This window comes from Eschrichtius robustus, chromosome 7 (assembly GCF_028021215.1).
Source record: "Eschrichtius robustus isolate mEscRob2 chromosome 7, mEscRob2.pri, whole genome shotgun sequence".
Taxonomy (NCBI): domain Eukaryota; kingdom Metazoa; phylum Chordata; class Mammalia; order Artiodactyla; family Eschrichtiidae; genus Eschrichtius; species Eschrichtius robustus.
Genome location: NC_090830.1, coordinates 112,310,561 through 112,323,173, shown reverse-complemented (window position 1 = coordinate 112,323,173; position 12,613 = coordinate 112,310,561). Strand labels below are relative to the sequence as shown.

The 12,613-nt window shown below is 58.8% G+C and overlaps 1 protein-coding gene across 4 annotated transcripts; it reads left to right on the top strand.

The window, feature by feature from the left end:
• Nucleotides 1-4,619: 4,619 nt before the first annotated feature.
• On the top strand, nt 4,620-10,213 carry FGF8 (fibroblast growth factor 8). Of its 4 annotated transcripts, none has more exons than XM_068549024.1 (6): nt 4,620-4,651; nt 4,746-4,782; nt 5,311-5,397; nt 5,659-5,806; nt 8,978-9,084; nt 9,923-10,213. In XM_068549024.1, the coding sequence occupies exons 1-6, from the start codon at nt 4,620-4,622 to the stop codon at nt 10,211-10,213; spliced, it is 702 nt and encodes a 233-aa protein (XP_068405125.1). The 4 variants fall into 4 exon arrangements, with proteins under 4 accessions (XP_068405125.1, XP_068405124.1, XP_068405127.1 ...); XM_068549023.1 differs by having other exon boundaries at nt 5,626-5,806; XM_068549026.1 differs by lacking the exon at nt 5,311-5,397.
• Nucleotides 10,214-12,613: the final 2,400 nt, after the last annotated feature.

Below are 12,613 nucleotides of genomic sequence, written 5' to 3'. Positions count from 1 at the left end.
CTGTGTCGATTGGGGGGTGGGAGGGGTGGTCTCGGTGCCCCATAAACAAACAAACAAACAAAGGGTTACCTCATGAGACAGCCTGGGGCCAGACATGCTGAGGAGGGACAGAGAACAGTGCCTGGTGGGGCCGGGCCCACTCCCTTCCACACCGGCCCCTGGGCAAAGGAGTGAACAAGTGGGAGGGGTCCCTAGATAACCCGAAGAGGCTGGTATTGGGGCAGGGGTGGTAAACTTTGGAGAGTGTTTCCCACAACACTGAAAAGCACTCCCTCCTCAACACATCCCTGGAGGAGTTTCCCTTCTCCCTGTGGTGAGGACCAAACAGGTCCGATTTTTAACCTGCCTTTTTCCTCAAGTTGAGGATAAAGGAAGATGATCCCTCTCTGTGTTGCGGTGATCAGGGTCGCAGGCCCCTTTCTCTTCTCCAGGACTTTACTGAAGTGCTTCCACCAGGAACCGGGGTGGAGGGGGCAGCCAGAATAGAACCATTCACCTACTCGCGGCACGGGGTCAGGAGGTAGAGGGGAAGGTGGAGCTGGCGCCCTCTGGTGGGCGAGGTTGAAACCGCTTGTGGCCGTGCGGCTTCCCGCGCCGCCTCTCTAGGGGCTCTTAGCGGTACGCCGCGGTGCAGGGTCCTACGTGCCCCGCCAGTGGTCTGGGCGACTAAGGCCGACTTCATTCGTTCGTTCGTTCATTCACTCATTGGAAGGGCTCCTGTTAGAACCCTTCCCTACCTCCTCTCGTCTATAGCCTCCAAAGTCCTTGGCACGTGCATGGTTGAAGGCGCAGTAGCCTGGCTGAGTGCAGCGAAGAGTCGTCCCTCGTGGGAAGCCTCCCCAGCAGACATATCTACCCCCTGTGCGTGGCCCCGCCCAAATATTTACCCCCCGCGACGCGGCTGATCGCTCATTGTACGCCTTTGCTGGTTTCTTGGTGGGTCTTTCCCGCGGCCCCGGCCGGCGCCGAGCGCTCTCCTGCCCGCGGTGGGGGCCCAATCCACATCTGCTTCGTCCGGGAGTTTCCCGGCCCGACGGGGCGCCCGGCGGACAGAGCTGGGAATTGTTTTTTCTCCTTCCCCGCCCCCGCCTCTCCTCGATCCCCCTTTCTGCCCTCTCAGCGCACAGTAGGAGAGTTGCCAATTCACTTTGGCCCCTGAGAGCTGAGGGATGAAGGCTTACGCCGGGGTTTGCAGACTCTTGGAGGAGGGGCAGGACTGTATTTGGGGGGTGAAGTGGGACGACTCCCAGACCCGGGCCTAAAGTGCTTAACACAGTCTCCGCGATTTACATTTGAACGGTCGGCGGAGGGTCTGCGGCGCTTTGAACGCCGGGCGCAGGAGGCGCGCGCTTGAGCGAGCGGCGGTCCAGGCGGCCCCGGCCGGTTGGTGTGGATTTGAGGGGCCCGGGGTTGTGCTGGGGGGGCGACCGATGCACTTGGAAAGAGGCTGAAGGTGTGTGTTTAGAGGGGCTATTTGTGTTGGCGAGAGGTGTGTGTTTGTGTTTGCAGGAGGCGATGGACACTGTGTGTGTGTGTGTGTGTGTGTGTGTGTGTGTATTTGTGTTTGCGGAGTGTGGAGGCGGCCGGGAAAGGTGGCCGGCTGTCACTCAGCGATCAGGTTGACAGGCGCTCCCTCATCAGGGCCAGGGAGCTCTGATTGCAGATTCGAGGAAACAAAATAGCAATTGTAATTACGGGGCTTTGATAAGATAAAGGAAGGAGCGAGCTGGCCGGGAGGCGAGTAAGAGAGCAAGGGAGGAGAGAGCGGCCTGCTGGGGCCCCGATGGAATATTTGCATCTGTCACTCACGGGGGTGTGCCCTGGCAGTACCCGGCGCCTGATGCGGAGGTGTCCCTATTGCCGCCCCCCTCCTTCTAGAGACAGGGACTTCTGGAGAGATGAGAAGAATCCCCCCGAAATCGACGAAGGTCCAGTTGGGGGAAATTCTCCAAATATAAAGGAATTCTGGTCTGTACAGGCCCCTTGGTGGAGGTTAAGGTGTAGGACTCAAACCCTGACCTCCACACTTTTAGGCCCTGGATTTCTCACCTCTGGGGGAGAGAGAGGAGGGTGGATTAAGATCATTGAGGTTCAGCCCAGCTCCTTCAAAACCTTCTGGGGGCTCCAAACCAGGGTTGGTGGAGACAGCTTGGACTGTCTCCACCCCAGTCCGGGGAAGGACAGGTGCCCAGAGTGACTCAGGTTGTGACTCCAGGACTATGCACACTAAGGATGGGCTGGATGCCCTGACCCCTGTCTGGGTCCTGCTCCCTGCTGTTCTCATCAGTCTATTTTCAGAGGGCTGGGTCCCTGGTGAGGAGAAGGCCCTTCTCATGCTCTGCTCCCCATCTCTCCACTCATTGTTTAATGCATACAAATAAACATTTTCAAGGGCCTACTATGTGCAGGGCATGAGGTTAAGATGGTGAACATCTTGCCTGCTTGAAGCGGTGCAGCTGGGGAGTTAGACACCCAACAAGTGGCTGGCAACCTCTAAGACAGAGGAGCTCAAATGAAGGAGATGTGCTGGTCTGGGCTGTGGGCACTGGAGCAGCCCACCTCACCTGTCTTCCCCCAGTGGGCCCACCTCCCAGTGGGGTTGAGAGAAGATGGTGCAAACCCAGCCCTTAGCAAATACAAGTGGTCAGTAAATGGTGGTGCTTATGATTATTATCTGTTGGGAGGGTGGTGAAGGCAAGCCTCCCCGTGGAAGACCCACATGCACTGAGGTCTAAATGCTCAGCCAGTTTCCCCATTATTCATTCATCGAATACTAATTGCAGAACAACCCCTGCCCAGCTCTCTGCCATGAGCTGCAGCTTCTGAGCTAGTAAGACATGGTCCTTGCCTGGTGGTCTGTGTGGGCAAGAGCCAGTTGAGGGAACAGACTCCTGGAGGTGGGTAACAGGTGGGCTCAGGAAGTCTACTTCTCTGGGGAGGGATGAGATCTTGGGACAAGTCTTCTGACTCTGTTTTCCCATCTAGACCTCGCTCAGTGTTAGCGTTATGGCTGGGAGTGGGAAAGGTAGGCCACAGAGAAAGGGGAGGTAGGCAGAACTTTGCTGTGCTGCCTACTGCCTCTGGCCTAATGGCTTCCTGGGACCACCCCAAACCCTCCAGCCCAATCCCCAAGGACATGGCCGGGGCAGTAGGGCAGGGGAGGTCTTGGGCGAGGCCAGCAGCTGGGCAAAGCATCAGTGACTCCACCTGCTCCTCAAAAGTATCTGTCCCAGGGCACCTCTGCCCACCCAGGCTGCTCTCAAAGAAGCACCATGGCTCAGGGTTTCCCAAAGCCCCTGGAGGGAAGCAATGAGTGGCTGGGAAAGGCTTAGATGACTCCTTACCTTCTTGATACTCCCCCTCCCCCACAGTTGACACAAAGCCACCAGTCCATGTCTAGTACACAGTAGGTGTGTAAATACCTGTTCAATGCACAAATATTGGGACTCTGAGAGAAAAAGCCTGGGCAACCTGGATCTAAGTCCCTTCCCCAGGAAAAGTAGCTGAGAGCAGTAATTTTTGCGCCCTCTGCCTGCTGCTTTGAGGTGGGGGGATGAGGGTGGTGGCAGTGACTCTGGGTCTTACCAGGGACCTCTGGGCTCTCCCATATAGGTGGCTCAAGCTTCAGGTTAGTGTGTATGGGGGCGGGGGGGGGTACAGGGGCAGGGGTGATGGTGATAATGAGGGCAGGAAGGGGAGAAGAAGATGTTTCTCCATCTCAGGGCCTTCTTGGAGACTGAGCGAGACAGGAGAGACCGGCAAGGCGGGGTACTCAGCCGAAAGATGGAAGTGGGTGTCGGGTCCCCGACGCAAGCACGCACTGCCAGAGACGAGCGCACAGCAGTTCACTCCGGTGTTAGCGGCCACTTGCAGGCGGCGGGCCCAAGCGAAGCACACAGTAGGCGGCTCAGAGAACCGCCGTATAGCCTGAGGCGTAAGTGGACCGGGTCCCACGGTGGAGACCGGGCACCTTCCCACGGCGGTCCAGGAAGCTCCAGCCGAGGGTGTCGGGACTCCACGGGGCGGGAGGCCCGAGGCGCCCCCCATCCCCGCCTGCCTGCACCCCAAGAGCGCGCCAGGGGACAGGCCGGGGTTGGGGGGAGGCGCCCACACCGGCCGCCCCCGCCCCTCCAGACGGTCCCCAGACCCCTCCCCTCGCGCAGACCCCCAATCCCAGACCCGCCGGCCGCCCCGCCCCGGTCCGCCCCGCCCCCGCCCCGGGCTGCGTCCCGGCCCCCGCTCCCAGCCGGGGGCTGCGGGCTCCGGCCGCCCGCCCCGAGCTCCCCCCTCGCGCCCGGTGCGGCGCCCCCCGCCCCCACCCCTCCCCCTCCCCTCTCCCTCCCTTCCCACTTACCCACCCCCCCTGCCGGCCCGTTACCCTCCCTCCCGCTCCGGCTCCTCAGCAGCCAGCGGCCACCGGCTCCGGCTGCGGCGCAGAGGCACTCGGCGCGGCGCGGCGAGCTCGACATTCCCTGGGACCTGCGGAGCCGCGTCGGGATCGCCCGGGCTCCCGCCCTCGAGCCTTCCTCCGCCGCCGCCGCCCTCGGCTCGTCTGTCCGCGGCCTCCCGCGCACCGGCGTGATCCCGCCGGGGCTGTGCGTGCTCCCCGGCCGCGCGCCATGGGCAGCCCCCGCTCGGCGCTGAGCTGCCTGTGAGTACTGCCGCCCCGCGCCCCCGGCCGCGCGCCCGCCCGCCCGCCGCTCACCCTGCGCCCCTCTCTCCCCGCCCGCTTTTGTCTCCCACAGGCTGTTGCACTTGCTGGTTCTCTGCCTCCAAGCCCAGGTAAGGCGCGCTGCGCGGAGGCGGGGGCCGGAGCCGGCGGGGGACGCCGGGGGGCAAGGTCGGGCAGGGGCAAGAGGACCGACCCTGCGGCCGCGCGGCGGGCTGGAAGGCACCTTAGAAATGCAACCCCTAACTACCCCGAGGAGGGAACTAAGGAACAGAGAGGTAGCGCCTGCCTAAGGTCACACAGCCAGTGAGTGCCGAGGCTAGAACCCGAGGTCTCGGAGTCCAGCTCTGTCTCCCACGCCTCCCAGCCAGGTGGGGGTGGATGGGGAACTCTGCGGGCAGCCACACCCGGCCGCCGAGGATGGAGGCATTCGGGGCCCGGGGGCGTTCGTTGTCAGAGGTACGGTGGCTGTCGCAGGGACCCTCTCTGCGGCTCTCTGGGGAGACTTGCGGCGGGACTGGCGGAAGGATCAGGTGCCTAGGTCCTTTGCGGTCTCAACATTTGCTCCGTGAATTTGTCTTTATAAATGTCAGGGGTCGGGCAGCGCTGCCTCCCGACTTAAAAGCGCCCTGCTCTTCTAGGAAGGCCCGGGCGGGGGGCCTGCGCTGGGCAGGGAGCTCGCTTCCCTGTTCCGAGCTGGCCGGGAGTCCCAGGGTGTTTCCCAACAGGTGGGTCCAGATCCTTCTCCATCCCGGGCTCATCCATGCTAAGCTGGGTCTGTCCGACTTTCCTGGGTGGGGGGGGGGGGGGGGCGGGTGACCTGAGCTGGTATGTTGGGGGGACCCCAGCCGGCTGCCTGGGGCAGTGGAGGGAGGTGCCGGGTGATGGGGGCCACTTGGGCCCCTGGGCAGAGTAGCATTATAATGGCGTGTTGTGTATTTTTCAATTTCCTAAAGGTAACTGTTCAGTCCTCACCTAATTTTACACAGCATGTGAGGGAGCAGAGCCTGGTGACGGATCAGCTCAGCCGCCGTCTCATCCGGACCTACCAACTCTACAGCCGCACCAGCGGGAAGCACGTGCAGGTCCTGGCCAACAAGCGCATCAACGCCATGGCAGAAGACGGGGACCCCTTTGGTAAGGCGAGCTGCACTGCAGTGGGGTAAAGATAGCCTGTGGAATGGGCCCCTCTTCCCCAGGCTGCCCTACTATGACTGGACCTACCAGTCACATCTGCGCTGGCCAGAGGCCTGCACGCTCCCCAGCTCAGAAGGGAAAGAGTTAAGGCGAAAAAGCATCTTGGGGGTCAGCTGGAGAAGAGAGGGTTGGGGAAGGGACCTCGGGGAGTACTCGGCCCACAGGTGCCCCTTCCCTGCCCAGCAGATGAATGAATCCAGGAATCTCCCTTTCCACCTCCCCCTTTCATACCCCTCCCCACTGCAGGTGGAGGCAGAGGGTTCAGGGGGAGGGGGCCCAGGTTTAAGGGAAGCTCTTGAAAGAGGATATGTCGCCAGGGCCCACAAAAGGAGAGTGGGAAAGAGAAGGGAGAGAAATCCCTTCAACTCTCCCAGCTTGGGGGGGTGTTGCTGTGAACCTTTAAATACTTTGATCAGGAGGGTCAGTTACACATGGGGACTAGGCTAGGAGAAGGGCCCTCCCCTCTCCACTTGTCCAGGAACCCAGGCGGTCAGTCAGAGTGGGGCTCCTGGCTGCCGGTGGGGTGGTGAGTACAGGGAGCTACTGCGAGGTGGAGAGGCTGAGGACTGATTGATTTCTAAAGCATTCAATATTCCTTCCTTGAAACAAGGCCAATTTCCAGAGTCCTGGATGTACCAAGAGAAAAGCAAGCCCTCTGGGCTGCTGGTGTTGTTTTTAGAGAGCGATTATTGTGAGTTTAAAAACCTTTAAATAATGACCAAGTTAAACAAGCATGAAAGGAGAGGGGAAGACTCTATTAAAATGTAATAAAAAGGTGAGGCGTTTTAAGAGCTAAGAAGAAAAATGAAGAATGATATAAAACAGAAAAAGAACGAGGCTTTTTTTCAGATGTGGAGTTTGAAAGGAGTTGCAAGTCTGTAAATGTTAAAAAAGAGGTTCAAGATTGTTCTCTATGAATCTCTGGAGAGACCCCCGCGTCTGGCAGAGCGATTAAAACTCTTCTTACTTTCACCTTTTTTAACATTTCCTGAATACTTTCTCCTCTTCTCGAGCCAGTTTGGGGGATCGAGTATGTCTCGCTGCATTTTTTCTGCATCGACGTAGCTGACTTCCCTTCAAAGCTGGAGAAGGAGACATAATTTTCCTGGGATAAATCTGTCACTGGGGTGGAAGAATAGGTTTGAAAATGTTAAGCTTTCCAAAAGCCCAGTCGGGAAAGCTGCCGTAAACTTCGGCCCCAGCTCCCCAGATCCATCCAGGAAGGAGAGTGGGGGCTTTCTGCGGTGGGGTGGGGCTGGGGGTGGCCTGCCTGGTGGCCGAGCTCCCCCGCTGGGCTGGCAGGGCCAGCCTACCGTCCCTTTGTCCCTCCAAACTGGCTACTTGCTGCCCTTCTCAGCTTCCAAGGAAAGGGAATGAATGCCTGGCTCCTCCTGGGTTTGCTCCCATTGGAACAAATGGTCCAGCATCCTTGGGTTTTGGGGAGGGAAGAAGAGGCTAAGCTGCTCGTGGGGGAATTCCTCTTCAGACATCAGAGGTCTGATGCCCACTTCTCTCCTTACAATTATAGGAGGCTTCCCAGTTTCCCTGGTCCCTGCCTGGTGGGCAGGAGCAGGAGCTGGAGGGCCCAAGAGCAAAGGCTTAGGGTGTATAGCCAGGACAGGAAGAATCTGGGGGAGAACAGCAGAGAAGTCCCAGTTCCTTCCTTATGGGCCCCAGGAAGGGACAGAGGGTTCCATCCCTATCTGCCCTGTTTGGCCAGAATCCTCAGAATGGAATCCTCTCCCCTCTTCTCCAGTCGGTGTCCTTCCTGGCCCTTACAAGTAGTTGCTCCTTGCCCGGGAAGGCAGACCAGGAGAGGGATGAGCAGACTGGCTGGGTCCAAGAGGAGGTGGGTGGGAGGGGAGGTGACAGCTGCATTTCCCTGGCTGACTTGGAGCCAGACTGGGGACTTGGCTACTGGGTCCCAGCTCTGTGCTTCTGTGAAGGGGGGCAGGTAGTCACAGGCTGGGCAGTGAGGGCTGCCTTGCTGACCTGTGCCCATCACCTCCCATTAGTTTCAGGGACAGAGAAGGTGCCACCTCGTCAGTACAGGCTGGGAGGCAGACCTGGGAGTACCCAAACTTCTTTCTCAAGGAGGGAAAAGGCTGCAGTAGGGAGGGCAGGAGACCCAGCACCTTCTGTCCCATCCCGAACAGCTAAGTCGGCCCCCACTCCCTTCTTGGTGACAGTCTCAAAGGGAGGAGTTGTGCAGAGAGTGGACGGGGACCAGGGCTTCTGTGGCAAGAGGGCCGTCTAAGGGGAGAGGGGAGTGGGAAGAAGGCACAGAATTCAGCTCCCTGTCTCCTGGCTCTCAGCGAGAGGCAAGCACACCTCCTCGCCTACAGAAAGTGTTTGGTCACTGGGGTGAGAAGCCCAGGGCTGCTGGAGGGTGAGAGAAAAGACTTTTGAGTTGTTGATTTCTGAACACTGGGGCTGGGGACCGGGGTGACTGGGAAGCGTGGGGAAGAGATAGCATCCTCCCAGCTGGTGTCTGAGGTTCTGGGAAAGCAGCCGGCCATGGGCTGTGGGTGTAGGGAGAGCTGTCTCATCCCTATCAACTTCTCAGCAGAGCAGGGGTAGGGTGGGGTGGCCATGGCTGTGGGTTAGAACCTGAGGCACCAGAAACAAGAGAGAGTGCTTTTATGTTTGACCTCAGGAGTGGAGGTCACCACTGCACCCCGGACGTTTGTAATGATCTATGAGGCATGTGCATATAATATTCTGAGTTGGAAGAATCCTCAGAGATCTTTGATTAGAAGCGGAATTCTAGTCAAATTAAAATTTACTTGAAGCCTCGACATAAAAGTTATTAGTCTGGTTTTAAAAGAGGGTCTTTTCAGTTTGATGGCTCCAAGACCCCTCTGCAGAAACCAGTTCATATGCCATGATCTCATCCACCCCCCTTCTGTAAACCCAGGTAAGGGGTCTGAAGCCCAGAAAGGAGACTTGACTTTCCCAGGGTTGCACAGCATGTTAGTGGCTGGAGCCCACAGCTTGGGTACCTGGCTCTTGGAGCAGTTGCTTCTGGGATGGGCCAGCTGGGATGGGGACATGGAGCACTGGGGGTCAGGGAGCTGCCAGTAACCACCCTCCCCCCACATTCCCTGACAGCAAAGCTCATTGTGGAGACGGACACCTTTGGGAGCCGGGTTCGAGTCCGAGGAGCTGAGACAGGCCTCTACATCTGCATGAACAAGAAGGGGAAGCTGATTGCCAAGGTGAGGTCTTAGAAGGAAGGGAGGGGGCGGCTGGGGCCTGGGGAGCAGGCTGGGCTGGCTGAGCTCCTCCAGGATCCCGAAAAGGTGGGCAGAGACAGAGGGCCACCTTGGGGTTACCTAATGATTGGATGGTGGGGGAGGTGAGGGAGGAGGAAACTGAGAGATGAAAAGCTATAAAAGCAAAGGAGGAAGAAGGCAGGCTAGGGAAGGGGCGGGGGGGGGTTGGTAAATTCCATATATCTTTTTAACAAATCGCCAAATTGCTTTGCTATTATGTCCAATTACATGGTACCAGCATTTGGAATGTTCAGTAAGCCGCAGGCCCAGCCCCTCGGTGGAGCTCTGAAATGGCCCCATTAGTCACGGCTCCTCTACAGCCTCGAGCTCCCCGCTTCCTGGGCTTCTGGGGCTTGGGGCTCAGCATCTCCTCACCGGCCTTCCTTCCCCCATAGGGTGGTAGCGCTGGGGCTGCAGGCCTGCATCCTGAGGGGCTGAGGGGGGCAGGTGGGGAAACGGGTGCTAGCAGCTTGGGCCAGACTGGTGGGCAGGAGGCCAGGGTAGGCAGGGGCTGGGCCCCCTCTCTGCCTCTCTGTGTTGGGGCCCAGCCCCTCCGTAGACAGCCATGTGTCACTGCTACCCAGGAGGACAGGAAGTTGCCGGGTGGGCTGCGAGTTGTCAGGGATTAGAGAGCGGGTGCCCGGGCAGGGGGTGGGGCTGCCCACCCTGCCATCTGCTGGGGTGCCCACCTGCTGTCTGGGGCCGCCTCCCCTCTGCCTCTGATGGGGGCGGGTTCCGGACAGAGCCCGGTGACACCGCGTCTGGGCCCCCCTACCTGCAGAGCAACGGCAAAGGCAAGGATTGTGTGTTCACGGAGATCGTGCTGGAGAACAACTACACGGCCCTGCAGAACGCCAAGTACGAGGGCTGGTACATGGCCTTCACGCGCAAGGGTCGGCCCCGCAAGGGCTCCAAGACTCGGCAGCACCAGCGCGAGGTCCACTTCATGAAGCGACTGCCCCGCGGCCATCACACCACAGAGCAGAGCCTGCGCTTCGAGTTCCTCAACTACCCGCCCTTCACGCGCAGTCTGCGTGGCAGCCAGAGGACTTGGGCCCCGGAGCCCCGATAGGCCCTGCCCGGCCCCTCCCCGCCGCTCCCAGCGCCGGAGGTTTCCTCTGGTGCAGGATGAGGTCTGCGCTACTGAAGGCTGGGGAGGAGCTGGGGGAGCCCTGGGCCCTAGTTGTTGATAATTGTTTGCTGTTGGGTTTTTTGTTGTTGTTTTTTTAAACAAAAGAGAGGCTCTATTTTTGTATTCCACTTGGCTGTGGTGTCTGACTTCTTAACTCTCAGGAAGGCCGGTGAGTGGCCTAGACTGGGATTCCGGCGGGGGTTTCCTGGGGGTGGGGGCTTTTTCTAGTCCCGCAGAGGCGCTCCTGAGACCCCAGCAGCTGCAGGGCAAGACTGCTAGGCCGCCAGGGGCTCCACTGCACCCCCCAGGTGGGGGCAGGGAGGAAAGAGCCTGAACTTTAGGTCAGATCTTTCAAGGGCGGGTGTCAGTGGAGGGTGGTTGGGTATTAGTTGCTATTAAATGACTGAAATATTTATTTAACTGGCGTATTAAAAATGTGTGTTGGAGAGTGAGTCCTCCTGGGGTCAGCCCCCTCCCCCCGCGCTGCCCCAGCTGGCAGGCGGCTGAGAGATGCAGAAAATCAGGCAGCAGCTCTGACTGCAGCCTCCCTTCTACCTAAGGATCCACACCTGTTGGCCGTCCCTATCATTGTTGCTGGAGGGGTTTTCTTGGGAGGACAGAAGCAGGGAAAGGAGCAAGAAGAGGCTCTTAGCTGGTCCTGGGACCTCTCAGACATGGGCTTTTAATAGGAGTCATTGCTAACACTTCCCCAGGCCACCTCTGGGCCAGAAATGATGACTTTGCTAGGACCGGAGTTGTAATCATGGATTCAGTGGGTCCTTTAAAAAGTGCCTTTCTGTGTATGCCTCGGTCTGTGTGGGAGACAGATCAGAGATGCCAGAGCTAGTTCTTTCTGAGTACCAGGCTCCAGAAAATGAAAGAAAAGAGCAGCTGCCGGCGTCCAAGGTGGAGGTATGTTGGAGGGGGGCTGCCAAGGCTGGTGTTGACAATTGTGACATGAAACAAGTGTTAACTTTGGGATATCTGGTTTGAAAGCTATGAGCAGAAGGGGCTGAGCTCAGGCGCTGCAAAAGAGCCCAGGGGACTGTGGTCCAGGGAGAGGCTGCCAACCTTGGAGAGACCAGGCCTAGAGGGAGAGGAACTGGCATTGGCCGGGAAGGGAAGCTCACAGGCCTAGAGCAGAACTCAAACTCTGGCCAGGGGGAGAAGCAGCAGGGGGTAAGTCAGAAGGACTAGCCTGTGAAGAAGGACTGCTATGGACGAAGGAAGACCAGGTCACGCTATGACAATGGTAGAGCAGGTCATTCATGGCGTGGGCAAGAGGACTGGCCTGTGGTGGGTGGAGGGGTGGGTTCTTGGAGGTGGACTGGTGAGATTGGCATCACACCACCCAGAAGAGAGCCCAAGCCCAGAGGCAGCAGGTCTCCTGAGGTCAGAGCTGGCCCAGTCATCATACCTGAGCTCTCATTCTGGTTGCTTCCACTGCCTTCTTTGGGCTGGTCCCAGAGCGCAGTTACTGGACGAATCCAGAAACCTCTTCCCTCTGGGCCTCTGGTCCTTTGGGTGGAGGGCAACCCAAGGCTTCCTAACCACGTGGGCTTCCCAGAGTTGCAGCCACAAATCCCAGGCTCAGGCCATCCAGATGGATCAGGAATCCCAGGGCTCAGTGGGAAGTCTTGGAGAGGTTGGGGTACCATGGGGCCTCTTCTGGCCTGCTATGGGGGTGCAGGGCTCTGGATAGAGTAGGTTTCTCCTGGTGCATAGATACGGGGGATGTGGGGAGGGGGATCTAGACATCTCTCTTCCAGCTGCCCCAGCTCTTAGTGCCTCCTCTTCTGCTCCATCCCCTCCCCTCCCCCTTTAATTAATTCTGGGTGAGCAGCCTGGCTTTATTGTGCAAGGAGCTGGGGTCTCACTGTGGGAAAAGTCACACCTTCTGAGCAGCTTCTGATGCCATGCAAATGAAGAGACCGTCCAGGAAACGCTTTCATCTGCACGGCCGCCTGTCCAGCCCCTAGCCCAGTAATTACCCACATTTCATTTGTTTGAGAGCAATTCCTGGGGGAAACCACAGGGTAGGAGGGAGTCCGGGGGGTGGATGGAATGTCAGACTCTCCCTGCCTGTGATCCTGGCCACAAAGTGGGGCCAGGCTGGGCCAAGGTGGTCACTGGCTAGGCCAAAGCTACCCTGAAGCCCCCAGGCTGGGGATGCCTGAATACTCCAGGGTGGTGGGGTGGAACTGTGCCATGGTTGCGATGACGGAGAAGAGGTGGGTTGTCCAGAGAGCCGGACCTGCCTCATGGAGAAGGGAGAGATGACTGATGGGGGAGCAGAGGTGGACAGGAGGGTGGCGATCTGGTCCTTGAGGTGACCTGAGG